The sequence below is a fragment of the Salvelinus namaycush genome, chromosome 18, assembly GCF_016432855.1.
Source record: "Salvelinus namaycush isolate Seneca chromosome 18, SaNama_1.0, whole genome shotgun sequence".
Classification (NCBI taxonomy): domain Eukaryota; kingdom Metazoa; phylum Chordata; class Actinopteri; order Salmoniformes; family Salmonidae; genus Salvelinus; species Salvelinus namaycush.
Genome location: NC_052324.1, coordinates 17,739,233 through 17,756,018, shown reverse-complemented (window position 1 = coordinate 17,756,018; position 16,786 = coordinate 17,739,233). Strand labels below are relative to the sequence as shown.

The window sequence follows — 16,786 nt, the reverse complement described above, 5'->3', positions numbered from 1 at the left end:
GGTGTTTGTGTCTGTCAAGGCCACTTGATCCTGTGAGACAAGCCCAACCCCCCCCCCCCCCCCCCCCCCCTAACCCTACACTTATGGTCTGGCATCTGACGTCACTATCCCCCGACCCCCCCCCCCCCCCTCGAATATCATTTGACATGTACATTTTAGTCATTTAGCAGAGTGACGTACAGTTAGTGCATTTATTTTAAGGCAGCTAGGAGGGACACCCACATATCACAGTCATGGTAAGTACATTTTCCCTCAATAAAGGAGCTATCAGCAAAGTCAGAGCTAGTAAGGGTGGGTAAAAAAGTGTTAGTTGACGAAAGGCGTTTTTGGGGGGGGGGACAGGCCTGTGCGTGCTCTCTCTCTCAGCCTCCCAGCAGGCTTACGTAAACCCTCACTAGCCATGGCGCAAATCTGACTCGCACTGAAAGTGTGCCAGAGATATGATTCAATAGCCCTGACCAAACCCGCTGCTGCCGTTCTGTCACCTGGTGTTAGCACTGCAGAGTGTGTGTGGGGGGTATTGTCTGAGACACAAATTGTGTTCTTATGTGACTACGCTGCTGCTGGTATTGTAGTGAGCAATTCAATTTGTTTAGCGTGTGGGCTCTGTTGCAGCAGCGGTCGGGACATAAAGCTCTGTATTCGTTGAATCATAACGTGACATCCACGCGCATAACAACAATTGCCACACAATTCTCCGATTGGCATCAGTGAACGATAAACGATCCGTATGATCTTAATCATCGTCACAATAAAAAAATAACATTCAGGACAAATATGCATCTTACAACAACGAGCAATGAAAGGGTTAAACTGACATCTGCTGTATCTTGTGGGGTGATTGGCTGTTGTGTTCCTCTGCGTTTGTCCCTCCCTCCACAGGGCACCCCGGCTGACGTTCTGTACAAGGGGACCATAACCCGTCTGATCACGGAAGACAGTCCCAGCAGGGCAGAGAGGGAGCGGGACGAGGCCCTGTCCAAAGGACACGTGGTCTATGAGGGCATCAGCGGACACATCCTCACCTATGACCGTCAGTTCTCTAACCTTCTAGAAACACCGTGCTACTACACTTAGACTACCGTTCAAAAGTTTGGGGTCACTTAGAAATGTCATTGTTTTTGAAAGAAAAGCACATCTTTTGTCCATTAAAATAACATCAAATTGATCAATTAGGCCAGTTGTATTGCTTCTGTAATCAGGACAACAGTTTTCAGCTGTGCTAACATAATTGCAAAAGGGTTTTCTAATGATCAATTAGCCTTTTAAAATGATCAACTTGGATTAGCTAACATAACGTGCCATTGGAACACAGGAGTGATGGTTGCTGATAATGGGCCTATGTACGCCTATGTAGATATACCATAAGAAATCAGCCGTTTCCAGCAACAATAGTCAATTACAACATTAACAATGTCTACACTGTATTTCTGATCATTATAATGGACCAAAAATGTGCTTTTCTTTCAAAAGCAAGGACATTTCTAAGTGGCCCCAAACTTTTGAACAGTAGTGTACATACTGTAAGAACAGGAACAGAGGCATTGCCTTTAGTCTTGAAGAGTTAAAGCCACCTCTCAATGCCCTCTGTTGACTGTTGTTTGTGGCGTGTTTTCCTCAGGCCTACCCTCTCAGAACCCTAAAGAAGACAGCCGGGGCCAGCCTGGGGAGATCTTGGGGCTGAAGCGCCCCTATGATGTCATGGAGGGAGGGATCTCCAGGGGGCTGCCCATGAGGGACTCTCTGTCTGCAGCCAACTGTGAGGGTAAGTTGAGGAGTCCGCTACCCTCTAAGAGCTCTAGCATGTACTTTACATAGACTAGAGTCCTACAAGGACGTAAAAAATGCTACTCTTTCTTCACTCCCGCACATACTTCAGGTCTGATGGGTAGAGCCATGCCCCATGAGAGAGACAGCCCACACCCGACCCACCACATCCGTGGTTCCATTTCACAGGGTAAGCAAATAGACTCACAATTTTTTTATATTCCATACACTGCATCAGGGTATGGTCACCTCGCCTAGTTGTACAATCGCTCAAGAGAAGTTAATTGTCAAAAAAGTTCCAGTCTGACTTCAAATTTGAACTCCTGTGTGTTTGTGTTCCACCCCTCCTCTTCCCCCCCAGGTATCCCCCGTCACATGGAACCCCAGGATGGCTACATGAGGCGAGAGCCCAAGCAGATGAAGAGAGAGGGCTCCCCGCCCCGAGGGCCTGGCCAGATGGCTGACCCCATGAAGGGACGAGACGGCATGGTGCCCACCGTGAAGGAGGGGGGCCGATCCATCCACCTCATCCCCAGAGAGGAGCTACGACAGATGCCCGATGGCATGATGATGGCCAAGGCTGGCAAAGATGGCATCATAGCACAGGTGAGTGGAACGCCACACTGTAGATGCACTGTGCGTCAAGGAAATAAAAGCAAGAAAAGTCCCTGTTGGTAGAGATATTCAGTGTTTCCTTTTTTCAGGGTGCTCCTATGAAGCAGGAGCAGGGTGGCTTAAGGAAGGGGCATGACGTTCGTTCCATCATCGCCAGCTCCCCACGCTCCCACTACGGCATGCCCCCTCACCTGGAGATGCGGGGGCCTGAGCAGCGGGGCCGCTACGAGGAAGGTCCTAAGGGTCGGCCCAGCGCTGTGGTCAGCACGGCCAGCTCCATGGCCCGCTCCTCGCCTCTGGCCATGGGGGGCGAACAGGGTGGCAAGGCCCACCACAGCCCCGTTGGCTACGAGGAACACAAGGGTGGCATGAGGGCTCCCTACACTGGGCCTTCTCACAGAGGATCCCCCCTGTCCAGAGAATCAGGCCAGCGGCAGCATGAAGGTATGTCACACACTGACACCGGACTGTGCACTGTCGTAGAACCTGTCCGATTGTAACGCATTGATTGTTTTTCACCCTGGGTTGAAATGAAAAGAGCTCATGTGAAGCCCACTGTGTTTGTGTTCTGAAGCATCCTTCTCTCTCCCGTCTCTCCTCTGTGTGGTCCAGGCTCCAATAAGAATCAGCCTCAGGAGCGCAAGTCCACACCCACCCCTAGGGAGATGAGCTCCGGCAAGTCACCGCTGCCGGGCGTTGCCGAGCAGCAGGCCCAACAACAGGCCCAACAACAGGCGTCCCTGGCGTCGTACGAGCGTCTGCTGCAGGGTCTGGGGGCTGACGTGTACCGAGGTCAGATCCCCCTGGCCTTTGACCCTGCTGCCCTGCGTCAGGGCATCCCCATCGACCCAGGTACGTAGTACACGACTGGACCATTCTCGTGTCCACTGTACAGTTCTACATAGGAGCTCCTTCAATAACTGCTCTTTCTGTGTGGTTGGGGGGACGGTGTACGTGACTATATGATGGCTTTATATGGTCTCTTTGTCTTCCTCCTCATTTAGCAGCCTACTACCTGCCTCGCCATCTGGCCCCTAACCCTGGCTACCCTCACCCCTACCCCTACCTGATCCGGGGCTTCCCCGACACGGCGGCCCTGGAGAACCGCCAGACGCTGCTCAACGACTACATCACCTCCCAGCAGATGCACCAGTGGCCTGCAGCCGCCGCCATGGCTGCCCAGCGCTCAGACCTGCTGAGGGGGCTCTCACCACGGGACCAGCCCCTCCAACTGCCCTACTCTGCTGCCCCGCGCGGTGAGCCTCACTCTGGTCATGGTGCAAACACACACACACAAAAAGTAGCCTAGCTGGACCAGTGTAGTGCAGTCTGTAGTTTTGACTAGTGTTGTTCTTTCTTCTTGTTCCCAGGGATCATCGATCTGTCTCAGGTGCCACACTTACCTGTCCTGGTCCCTCCCACTGCAGGGTCTTCCGGCTCCCCCATGGACCGCATCACCTACATCCCTGGAGCCTTCCCTAGCCAGCCATACACCTCCTCTCCCATCTCACCAGGTACTGGACTGGACTCTACACCAGCCAGCGTTCTGTGTTTTAAATGTGATGCTGTGTGACGGACTCATCTGTGTTTTGTTTGTGTCTCTCCTGTGCTGTGTAGTTGGGCCCCAACACATGAGCAAGCAGCACGGCACACCGTCCTCTGCTGACCGCGAGCGGGAGAGAGACCGGGAGAGAGACCGCGAGAGGGAGAGGGAGAGAGACCGCGAGAGGGACAGGGAACAGGAGAGGGAGAGAGAGAGGGATCGCGAGAGACAACGGGACAGAGACAGAGAACGGGAGAGAGAGCGGGACAGGGACAGAGAGAAGGGGATCTCTCACGGCAACGTGGAACATGCCCCCATCTGGAGACCAGGTGTGTGAAGATATAGACCCACTCACTGCCTGTTTGTTTTTCTGCTATTCAATTATTACACTATTATGTTATTACCATGATAGTAGTACATTTACTGCACATGGTCTGTGTTGGATGTCTATGCTGTTGTTCAATGAGATGATATGAGCTCTGTGCTGTGTGTAAAGTATCTGTACCCTCCCTCCCTCAGGCACAGAGCACAGCTCAGGTGGTAGTGTCAGGCCCTCCTCCCACTCTGGCTATGGCCACCAGCACTCCCCGGTGTCCCCTCGCACCCAGGACAGTGTCCAGCAGAGGCCCAGTGTCCTGCACAACACTGGGGGCAAGAGTCTGCCTGTCAGCGACCACAACAACCCCTCTGTGCTAAGGTAACCTGCTTGGTGACATGCATGGTTGGATAAATGGCTAAGTATCTCCTACTGCACGTGCCTTCTTCTGTGGTTCTTCTAAATATGATGTGCAGATGGTGGTGGGGGTTCGTCTGTGGTTGGCATGTTTACTGACTGTTTTAGTGATTTTTGTTTTCCTCTGACAGGTCCATGCCAGGCTCAAATCGCTACCCAGGCTACGGCTACCAACAAAGCATGGACTCTAAGGAAATGGGCCGGGATGGGGGCAAGAGTAGGGGAGGCCTTCCCAAACACACCCAAGATCAACATGGGCCCTCTATATCCTCCAGCAAATCTGACCCCAAGCTGGCCAGCCCTAACCAAGGGGGTTACCCCAGCCCCTACCCCCAGGGCTCTTCAGCCTCTCACCACTCAGGGCGACCCCCTCACCTGCTGCCCCCCCAGTCGGATAACGCTGCTGGCCGTGGAGAAAGTGGCACACCTAGTAGGGAAAAGACTCAAAACAAACCGATGTCCGTTCAGGAACAAGAGCTCCGAGCACTCGGTAAGACCACCATGACTGCGGCCAACTTCATAAACGCGATTATCATGCGTCAAATTTCTTGTGAAACGGGGATGCCAGAGACGGGCTCGCTCGTGGCCAACAGCGCCAGTGATGGTAAGACGCTCTGGATCCCAGGGTCCCCTCATCACCCAGACCCTCCCCTCGTCCGTCTGTGGCCTATTGCACGCTGTGGTGGTTGGGCATTATCAAATCAGTCCAAATTATTTTTGACATATTTATTTTTTTGTGTTCTTTTCTACGCTATGCTATTTTTTTGTGTAACGTAGAGAACTATAAAAAAAAAATATATCCAAACGTGACCATCTAATTATTATTTAACACGTTTTGACATTGAGAAGTAGAAAAAGTCTAAACTGGAGCTTACTTAGACAGAATATTAAGGAGATGAAAGCAGCTTACTTAATCAAATTATTAAATGACTATATATTTTTATTAAATGACTATGTATTGACCATTATTATGGTACAAATACAGAACCCAATTGGTATTTCCTTGGAGAGAGATCCTAGATGCCCTTTAAGGTATCATTCATAGATGGCTCAGTGGTTGGAAGATTTCAACGTAACATTCATTGCTGCTTATTTTAATTTCCTTTTTATTGAGGAGGATGTGGCTGTCTTTACCATGTGGCACCCCTCCCCCCTCATATTGCAATCTTAGTGCACCTGTAGCATTCAAGAGTTCCATATTAGAAACTAAATAAAGTAGCCTTGTTATCAATCCATCAATGTAATGTTAGAAGGTTTATGATGAGCATAGTAATTCTGTAAGTATTTGATTCATAGTTAGTAATGACACCTTCCTTACAGATATTCGCCTCACAAAATGTTCCAGAAATAAGGCGAAAATATTGCTAGCTAGATTACCTGAATGACAAAAGAGAAAGCTTAAGTTGTGTGTGTCAGTCGGTGTCAATATAAACCAGTGTGAAATGTAGTAGGAAACGGGCAGGCGAGCCTGCCAGGGTGCATCACGAGAATAACGCCCCATCAGCCACCAGACAGACAAACAACCTCCCCGGGGCTCCAGACAGCGTTGATCTTCCTCTGGAGGAGGGTGGAGGTGGGGGGCAGGGAGAGGGCGTAACGGGTGTGGAGAGACCCATAAAAAGATCCTGGGGGAGGGGGGTGCTGCAGCTTCTGGCCCCCAAATCTCTGCATGTCCTTATTACGCCTCACTGTAATTTATTCTGATTTTTCCACATGCAAACCGCTCAACGCGGCTTTTCCATCATTAGAAATGCAATATTGTTTTCTTGTTTTTCCATTTGTAAAGCTATGTGCCACATCAATATTTCTGACATGCCTATAGGGAAAGTGTGTGCATGTCGAGGTCAGATGAGTGTTGTGGTATAACATGCTGTGAGAGGTATGTGTATGTATATATATAATCACACACACACACACACACACACACACACACACACACATATATATATATATATATATATATATATATATATATATATATATATATATATATATATATATATATATATATATATATATATATATATAAGAACACCTTCCTAGTATTGAGTTGCCATTTTATGTCACCTCTAAGCTTGTCAGTGATTTATGCTTCTCTCCTTTGAGGAGAGTTCAGTATATAAATAAGTCCGTAGTGTTCTGAAGTAGCTTGACACATCCAACGCCACTGGCTGACAACACATTGTAGAGACAGAGGATTTCTGCAGCAGGAAAACTACCGTTGAGCTCTTATGCACAGCACATGTGTCACTTATGCAATGTTTATCGAGCACACCGTATGCTGTGCACATAATGGACTTAACAAATTTATATATTTGTTTGTTCTATCATTTTACAACAAGCTCTCGTCAGTTTTCACCTTTAGAAACAGGGAATACTAATACACTGTAGTTATAGACTTCCTGTAAGCTGCCTCTTCAAACTGACCCAGGAAACTGAATTTTCACCTTCTTTGTCCCCTTTGTGTGTACATGGTGGTGCTGCTTAATGTGTGTGTGTGTGTGCGCTTGTGGGCACCACCCTGTGTGTGTGTGTGTGTGTGTGTGTGTGTGTGTGTGTGTGTGTGTGTGTGTGTGTGTGTGTATTGTCCTGTCCCCTCAGTTCAACAGAAGATGATGCCCATGGAGCAGCATGGTCTGTACCGGCCTCCCTCTGAGGAGAGGCTGTCCCCGGGCCAGCAGCCCCAGTCCCCCCTGGTCAAAGGCAGCCAGAGGGTGGTCACCCTGGCCCAGCACATCAGTGTAAGCCCCCACACAACTACAGGAATATATTTGACTATATCATATCACTGTTACATTTACCATCTTAAAGATGATTTCCCGTACAGTTCTTATTAAAGTCTGTAGGAATGAGAAGCAGACAGGACGGAAGGAGAGATGCTGTGTCTGACCTGTATCTGTGATGTGATGTGTGTGGGGAACAGGAGGTGATCACCAAGGACTACACCCGGCAGACCCAGCAGGCCCAGCAGCAGGTCCCTATGCAGCAGTCTTACCATAGCAACTCTGTCCTGGACCTGACCCGGCCCCCCAGCGCCCCCCAGGCCCCACCTGCCTCCCAGGAGCCCAGCCAGGGGCCTCGCTACACTCCAGAGGGAGCCGGAGGGGATCGTGCCCGAGACAGGTACTGCCCAGATTTTATACTGTATATGGCACTGCTCTGTATCTTCCTATGAGTGTCGCATGTTATGTACTACGTTTAATCCTATGTGGAAATGCAGATACCGAAATATTACTGACATGAATTGATATTGCATATTGTTTAGATGACTGTGCATACTCAGCCAGACCACAGTGGCTCATTTGTGTGTGTGTGTGTGTGTGTGTGTGTGTGTGTGTGTGTGTGTGTGTGTGTGTGTGTGTGTGTGTGTGTGTGTGTGTGTGTGTGTGTGTGTGTGTGTGTGTGTGTGTGTGTGTGTGTGTGTGTGTGTGTTCCCAGGTCCCCTCAGCCCAAGGTGTCACCTGTCAATATGTCTACAGACGGCATTGAGCCCGTGTCCCCTGCCGGAGCCATGTCTGAACCAGAGACACAAGGGGCCTCCTACCCCAACGAGCAGGGGTAAGGTCTCACCCTACCTCCCTTCCTCACACAGATAGAAATCAATCTCTGGACTATTCTTGGTAAAAAGAAAAAAGGAGGATAATAGCCGTAGTGTAGGAAGCAGTAGTACAGTAGTTCTCCAGACGCTAACTAGATGTGGTCATCTCCCCACAGCATGGGCTCTCGCTCCCCTCCCAGCACCTCCCAGCCCCCAGCCTTCTTCAGCAAGCTCACTGAGAGCACCTCGGCCATCGTCAAGTCCAAGAAACAGGAGATGATCAAGAAGATGACCGTGGTCGGCAGTGACGCCGACTTCAGTGAGTCCCACCACCACAGTGACCGCATACAGCATTGGTACTGTAGATACTGTAGTCATAGACAGAGAGACTATGCTCTAAAAATACTGTTTCCACATCCAGATCCTGGTCAGCCAGGAACAGAGATTTTCAACATGCCTGCTTCTACCACTGCAGGTAAGATGCAGCATTTCTAGAAATGATCGTGGGATATTAGTGGGGAGAGGTGGATTATTGTTACTCTCAACCACAATGTTGTTGTATAACGTGCTTAGAGTAGTAGTTTTTCTGTGATTTATGCACGGTAGACTGTTAGCTAGATTTTCTGTTTATGTGACTCTGTTGTGGTATAGATCAGCATGGTACAGCAGAGAGGTTCTCCTCCAGCTGGTATACATACGGCCACGTTCCCCTGATGAGCCCCTAGCTGACACAGCTAGGCTTTTGGCTGCGGCTCCGGAGCATGTGCATCAGCATGGCTACTCACAGGAGACTGGAGAGAGCAGTAGCTACGTGCTGGATGTTATTTAGAGTCCATCACCTCTCTCTGCTGTGGCTATCCTCTGGAGGCTCATAACCTACATAATGCCCACTGACAGACTGAAAGCTGCGTCAGCACAAACCAACATGTCTCTCTCCATCTCTCTGAGGATGTGCTGACTGGTTTATTCTTCCCCTCTCTGCTGTTCCACTCTCTTTCTCTCACTCCCTTTTCTTGCTTTCTCTTGTCCCCGTCTTCCTTTTCTCTCCCTCACTCCTCCATTCTCATGTTGGCCCTTTTCCATTTGTCTTCTGTTTTACCATATCCTCTATCTATGTTTCTCTTTCGCTCTCTCTGCCGCTACTCAATGCCCCCTCTAACTTCCCCCTGTCACTTCCTGCCTCTCAGGACCTGTGAGTATCCGCAGCCACCCGGCTCCCGAGGTGTCCGGTAACACCATAGGGCTGGAGGCCATTATCAGAAAGGCCCTGATGGGAAAGTATGATGACCAGGCCGAGGAACGCCCTCCCTCCTCCAATGCTATTAACCCCATGGTTGCCAGTGTGCCTGCCGCTATGCTCCCCGCTGATGGACGGACGGAGGACTCCTACTCACTGCAAGGTGTGATATTACCTCGTAAATCTCCCTCTGTCATAAGCCTCCAATCCGAGTCGCAGGGCTGTTGGCCGGGTTGTATGTACTGGTGTTCAGAGGGCTCAGTATTTCCATTATGAAACAGTAATGTATGTGTAACAAATCAAGTGAATTATTCATTCTTTCAGCTTTGCTAGACTAGTTTCTCACAGTTGTAACTTCAGATGTATGGTAGATAAATGTGAATAGAATTGGCCACTAAACCACAGGGCTGTGTTTTGTTCTCTGTCTCTTTTTGTGTAGGTGGGGGGAAACCAAAGGGCAGCGGGCGTTCTAACGGACGGAAGGCCAAATCCCCCGGGCCGGGCCTGTCAGGGGGGGAGAGACCCTCCTCTGTGTCCTCTGTCCACTCTGAGGGGGATGCCAACCGCCGCACGCCCGTCACCAACCGTGTCTGGGAGGACCGGCCCTCCTCCACAGGTACTGCTGCCCCCCCCACTGCCCCTCTCACCTCCTATCAACATCTCATCTCTCACTGCCCCTCTCACCTCCTATCAACATCTCATCTCTCACTGCACCTCTCACCTCCTATCAACATCTCATCTCTCACTGCACCTCTCACCTCTATCAACATCTCATCTCTCACTGCACCTCTCACCTCCTATCAACATCTCATCTCTCACTGCACCTCTCACCTCTATCAACATCTCATCTCTCACTGCCCCTCTCACCTCTATCAACATCTCATCTCTCACTGCCCCTCTCACCTCTATCAACATCTCATCTCTCACTGCTCCTCTCACCTCAATCAACATCTCATCTCTCACTGCTCCTCTCACCTCTATCAACATCTCATCTCTCACTGCACCTCCTATCAACATCTCATCGCTCACTGCACCTCTCACCTCTGTCAACATCTCATCTCTCACTGCACCTCTCACCTCTATCAACATCTCATATCTCACTGCCCCTCACCTCCTATCAACATCTCATATCTCACTGCCCCTCACCTCCTATCAACATCTCATCTCTCACTGCCCCTCTCACCTCTATCAACATCTCATCTCTCACTGCCCCTCTCACCTCTATCAACATCTCATCTCTCACTGCCCCTCTCACCTCTATCAACATCTCATCTCTCACTGCCCCTCTCACCTCTATCAACATCTCATCTCTCACTGCCCCTCTCACCTCTATCAACATCTCATCTCTCACTGCCCCTCACCTCTATCAACATCTCATATCTCACTGCCCCTCACCTCTATCAACATCTCATCTCTCACTGCCCCTCACCTCTATCAACATCTCATCTCTCACTGCCCCTCTCACCTCTATCAACATCTCATCTCTCACTGCCCCTCTCACCTCTATCAACATCTCATCTCTCACTGCCCCTCTCACCTCTATCAACATCTCATCTCTCACTGCCCCTCTCACCTCTATCAACATCTCATCTCTCACTGCACCTCTCACCTCTGTCAACATCTCATCTCTCACTGCACCTCTCACCTCTATCAACATCTCATCTCTCACTGCCCCTCACCTCTATCAACATCTCATCTCTCACTGCCCCTCTCACCTCTATCAACATCTCATCTCTCACTGCACCTCCTATCAAAATCTCATCGCTCACTGCACCTCTCACCTCTGTCAACATCTCATATCTCACTGCCCTTCGCACCTCTATCAACATCTCATCTCTCACTGCCCCTCTCACCTCCTATCAACATCTCATCTCTCACTGCCCCTCTCACCTCTATCAACATCTCATCTCTCACTGCCCCTCTCACCTCTATCAACATCTCATCTCTCACTGCACCTCTCACCTCTGTCAACATCTCATCTCTCACTGCACCTCTCACCTCTATCAACATCTCATCTCTCACTGCCCCTCACCTCTATCAACATCTCATCTCTCACTGCCCCTCTCACCTCTATCAACATCTCATCTCTCACTGCACCTCCTATCAAAATCTCATCGCTCACTGCACCTCTCACCTCTGTCAACATCTCATATCTCACTGCCCTTCGCACCTCTATCAACATCTCATCTCTCACTGCCCCTCTCACCTCCTATCAACATCTCATCTCTCACTGCCCCTCACCTCCTATCAACATCTCATCTCTCACTGCCCCTCTCACCTCCTATCAACATCTCATCTCTCACTGCACCTCTCACCTCTATCAACATCTCATCTCTCACTGCACCTCTCACCTCTGTCAACATCTCATCTCTCACTGCCCCTCACCTCTATCCACATCTCATCTCTCACTGCTCATATTCAACTGTATCAAAGACAGGAAACCAATCACCTTTAAACCCTGTGAGCTGCATTCTGCTGCCTATGGCATCATGGTCAGTACTCAAGGATTTATTGTTGCTGTTCTTCCTCTTGCAGGCTCCACACCCTTCCCGTGTAACCCCCTGACCATGCGTTTCCCAAGTGGCATGCCGGTGTCAAACCCCTCCCCCACCCCCTCTGGCCAGTTAGGGGCTCAGGGACAGGGCCGGTCCTGGGAGGAGGAGCCTAAGCCCCTGCTGTGTTCTCAGTATGAGACCCTGTCTGACAGTGAGTGAGAGACCCTGCCATGGAACAGAACAGCACACGCCAACTAACCACCTCCACTGCTGTTGCAGGCACACACCTGAGACACACACACACACACACACACACACACACACACACACACACACACACACACACACACACACACACCATTCCACTCTACAGCTCCATCTCCACCCAGCAAGGGAGTACGACAGGACCTGACCTCTGGGCCTCCCATCTCACACAGCTGACTGACGATCACAAGCACCGATGGGGGTGTGCTGAAACACTGCTGCTCCGTGTTTCAGTGTATGCAGTCACTCCAGGACTACTCTAAAGGACAAATCACTTGTTTTTTTACTTCATTTTTTCCCCTCTTACTGGCCTTATTGATACGAACACATCAACTCATGCGCTTGTTTGTATACTGTTCTAGTGTCTTCTACGGTTTGTGGAAGGGACTTGGTACGGACCCATAATCTGATGCTCATGTGTTTTAATTTGGCCTGCGGAGGGATTCACTTGCCCTGGTCAAGGATGGATGTGTCCTCTGCTTGTACAGGAAGCCTGCTCTGTTCGGCCATGTCAGGGCTCTGAACAGGGATTCAACCTGGATCTTCAACTTGGAGAAGCCTGCTGCCCCCTCTGACCAGCAAACCCAACCAGAGTGGACATGCATCAGCACAGAAGTGTCTGTCTGTCTGTCTGTCTGTCTGTCTGTCTCTCTCGCTCTGCGCCAGTGACCCCATGGACAGGGTGTGAACCACACAGAGTTCTGTTTGGAAAGGTCTGCTAGGGAAGTGGTCTTCCTACACTGGGTCATTTCACTGTGCAGAGGGCAGGCGGACAGGCATGTAGCCAGGCATGCCATCTATTGTACAGTACTGTGGACACTGAGTTCAGACGGCCTGTGCATTTCTACTACTGTTAGAATGCATCAGATGATGGACAGGAGGAGGAAACAACACAGGAAAACAATGTCTTTATTTTCTTTTCTCTTTTTTAAATCCAGTCAGTCCAGTCCTGTGTTTGAAAGTGAGCTGAGACCTTTAGTACTTTTGATCGTGAATGTTTTGATGGTGTCAGTTTATCTCTTATTTTCAATTATCTATCTTCGGGGGTTTACAGGGTATACATGCTGTCCATTGCTGATGTCATCATACATTTGAAATGTTATTGGAGGACGGTGGTGGCATATGGTCTCCAGACATCCAATAGAGAGAGCGGTCTGTGGGTGTGATGAATGGCACTAAGAGACAAGTGACACTTTCTCACTGTTTTTATATTAACCATGTCTGTGTTTGTTGAGAATGTTTTTGGATGTTAAGCACTTAGTTGTCAATTTGTTCACAACGGCATTTTTAGGAATCTGTTTTGGGCAGGCGAGAATGGACTCGAGAAGAAGAGTGTAGAATCCTACTGTGGAGGCGTCCTCCTTTAACATCTGTTTCATTTGGTCTTGCCACCAACATTCTTTAGTGCTCCCAAACTCAAGCGCCAATCACAGTTCTAGTGAAACATGACCTAGTCCGCTTTGAGTGGATGGAGACCAACCTTAAAGCTGCTTTAGGGCAAAATTCCCAGCATCAGAGTTGGAATTTGCTTGCATTAAAGAGGTGACAAATAAAAGCCATCAATGTTTCTATGCCCCTTGGTCCATGGCGGTGCTGGCTGTGGCTGTAGTGTGAGCCCCAGCTGGCCTGCTGGAAGCCCGTCTCTTGGATGGAACTCCTAATGTCTCTAGGGGCTGCCTGTTGTGACAGTCTGACCTCTGATCTTTTACTGTCTAGAGGAAGAGGAGCTCTGCCTTACGCCAGGCCAGATGCACCTTCTTATCTAGACCCGATTTTGTACAGTTATAAGATATTTCTAGTGTTAAGTGCCATTTATTTGACATAATACAGTACTGAAGTTACCAAGTGACGCACAATTTTTTTGATTTTTCTTCCCTATCATTTTTCTTCATGCCAGGGTTATACGTGTCCATGCAGGGAAATGTTGAAACCAAGAGCAGATGAAACGTCCCTCTTTTGATTTTTTTCTAAATCTGTCACAGCCTTAGCTCTTAACTGTCACATATTCTGTCATGATCCTGATTCAGAGGAGGTTTAAAGTCCAACAGTTGGTGTTCATTTACCATGCGTGATTTTACATTTTTACCCATTTTAAAGGCCATCTCTTTGTTGTTGATGTGGTATATGACAGTGTTCATGGCTTGTATTGAAGCAAGAGAAGCACAGTTATTCTCAGTGTGACTGTTGTTGAGGGCGACTGCGGTGTGTCATCCTGCCCGGTCCACTAGTTGAGAGCGGGTTGAGTTAATCATGATGGAGACTTGTTAGTAATGAACATGTGTAACAGTTGTTGGACTGCCTGTGCTCTCCCCCTTCATCTTCACTGTATTACGTAAAGTTTCTTACCCTGGCTACCTAAACTGGTCATGTTTTAGATCTAGTCAGTCAAGGTGGAGCTCAAATTATACGTTTTTAACTGGGCCCAATAAAGCAGAGTTTCAGCCTCTCTACTTGTATATCAATTTACTATTCATGAAGTCGTTGGGAGAGCAAAGTGACAGTACATTTTGACATGATAGGAAGACAGAACCATATCTACATGTTAGCTAAATAAATAGCAGAGGAAACTAGAGGAATCAGTTTGAAATGTACTGATGTGTATTTGAATGATTTATGTTTTTCCCCTCTGGTTTCTGTTTGTTCTTCCACTGCTTGCTTTGATTACTGTCATGTCACTCTCCGTGCTAGAAGTTAGCGTTTCATTTGTAATGAAAAGAATGATTCAAGACGAACGAAAAACGAATTAGTCGAATGGCCGATGCGATCCCTGTATTGTACAAGGGTGGGCGGGAGAGATGGCATTGACAAATGTTCAACCATATTGTGCATAATGATTTCTTTTTTTATTATTATAACCCACTGTATAATAGCAAGGATTGTATATAGAACTGAAGAGATGTAAATATTTATGTGGCTTGCTGCAAGGTTGGTATTTACAGAAAAAGTATTCACACTGTTTAATTCTACATGCCCACCAGCAAGCTTTGTGGATAGCAGTGTAACAATGAAAATAAAAAAAACACTGCCTTAATGTTTAAATAAAAAGCTTATTGCCATTGAAACTCATGCTGTCTTTTTGTATACTTTGACTGTAATTTATTACAGTGTTAAATGTAAATGTGTTAAATGTATATTATCCCCCATTGAATAGCCTATTTAATAGAGGTAGACTCGGGGATATGACGTAGATGCAGAAAGTAAACTGCGTAGTTAGTTGTTGCAGAATTGACCAAGAGTGATGAAGCGCGACACTCCACTTCTCCGCTGTTTTAGTGCCCTGTCTACCACACGTGAAGTGAACCCTTGCACATGCGTAGGGTGTGTGACTGTGTGAGAGCAAAGTCTTGCATCTCGCTCATCTCAATGATCTGCGGTGCTGCTCATGGCGAAGTGATTTTGCTGAGTCTACCTTTTTAAAACGAAAGTAAAAGCATTAGACTATAGATGACGCAGACAGCTATCTTACTATCTTAGGGAAAACAGGAACTATGATCACAGTAACCTCATTCCCAGGCTCAATTGCTACTGCATGACAGCCGGCCAGCTTACCGATCACTGTACCTGTACACAGCCAATCTGTAAATAGCACACCCAACTATCTCATCCCCATATTGTTATTTATCTTTTTGCTCTTTTGCACCCCAGTATCTCTACTTGCACATCATCATCTGCACATCTATCACTCCAGTGTTAATGCTAAATTGTAATTATTTTGCCTCTATGGCCTATTTATTGCCTTACCTCCCTAATCTTATACATTTGCACACACTGTACATAGATTTCTCTATTGTGTTATTGACTGTGTTTGTGTAACTCTGTTGTTTTTGTCGCACTGCTTTGCTTTATCTTGGCCAGGTCGCAGTTGTAAATGAGAACTTGTTCTCAACTGGCCTACCTGGTTAAATAAATGTGAAAACATTTTGGGGGGAAAATGTGAAAAAAAAAGAAAAGATTATGATCACAGTAAATACACTGAGTATACCAAGCATATACCAAACATTAGGAACACCTTTTTTTATACTCCGTGCAGTGGAAACCAGCTACCACAAGTGGGTGCTAAACTCTTATTGGATGTGGGTGTTATGAGAGGAGCTGCCTGCATAGTTTTGCCACACCACTTCTCTGACACACTGAGTACCATTAAACACAGGAAAAGGAATGTCACATTGCCAATCAAATGATTGGTTAATGAGGGGGTTAAATGCAGTGATCTAAGGACATAAGGTCATCTATCCTTCACTAACTGTCCAGACCTTGTGATTTTCATTTTTTATATATTTTCCTTTATTATTTTCCCCTAACCCTACCACCCCTCCCCTAATTGGAGTACAATAAGGGACAAAATAGCCAGCTTATACAAACTAAATACACTGACAGTATATTTTCCATTAGTTTTCTTTTGTTTGTTTTTAGTCCCAGCCTTCTGCTACCTTGAACACCACCCAGTTTAGATTTCTAGCTGCCATATATTTTTCTACTGTCCTGTGATGTTTCACAAAAGTTCTGAACCTTTCTATTCTCATTACGGCTGTCCCCGACTAAAAAAAAAAGTTGGTTGCCTGGTCTTCTGACCAATCGATTGCTCGACATTTTC

General features: G+C 47.8%; 1 protein-coding gene across 1 annotated transcript in view; it reads left to right on the top strand.

The window, feature by feature from the left end:
- LOC120063187 (nuclear receptor corepressor 2-like) overlaps positions 1-15,258 on the top strand; it is a 127,531-nt gene extending 112,273 nt beyond the window's left edge. The window contains exons 29-47 of the mRNA XM_039013397.1: positions 883-1,033; positions 1,622-1,765; positions 1,880-1,957; positions 2,129-2,373; positions 2,472-2,826; positions 2,995-3,234; positions 3,387-3,638; positions 3,753-3,896; positions 4,000-4,254; positions 4,445-4,622; positions 4,790-5,262; positions 7,260-7,399; positions 7,582-7,781; positions 8,097-8,216; positions 8,373-8,515; positions 8,618-8,671; positions 9,384-9,596; positions 9,873-10,049; positions 11,969-15,258. Coding sequence (XP_038869325.1) covers positions 883-1,033; positions 1,622-1,765; positions 1,880-1,957; positions 2,129-2,373; positions 2,472-2,826; positions 2,995-3,234; positions 3,387-3,638; positions 3,753-3,896; positions 4,000-4,254; positions 4,445-4,622; positions 4,790-5,262; positions 7,260-7,399; positions 7,582-7,781; positions 8,097-8,216; positions 8,373-8,515; positions 8,618-8,671; positions 9,384-9,596; positions 9,873-10,049; positions 11,969-12,147 — 3,741 coding nt within the window. The 3' untranslated portion in view covers positions 12,148-15,258. The remainder of the gene's footprint in view (positions 1-882; positions 1,034-1,621; positions 1,766-1,879; positions 1,958-2,128; positions 2,374-2,471; positions 2,827-2,994; positions 3,235-3,386; positions 3,639-3,752; positions 3,897-3,999; positions 4,255-4,444; positions 4,623-4,789; positions 5,263-7,259; positions 7,400-7,581; positions 7,782-8,096; positions 8,217-8,372; positions 8,516-8,617; positions 8,672-9,383; positions 9,597-9,872; positions 10,050-11,968) is intronic.
- Positions 15,259-16,786: the final 1,528 nt, after the last annotated feature.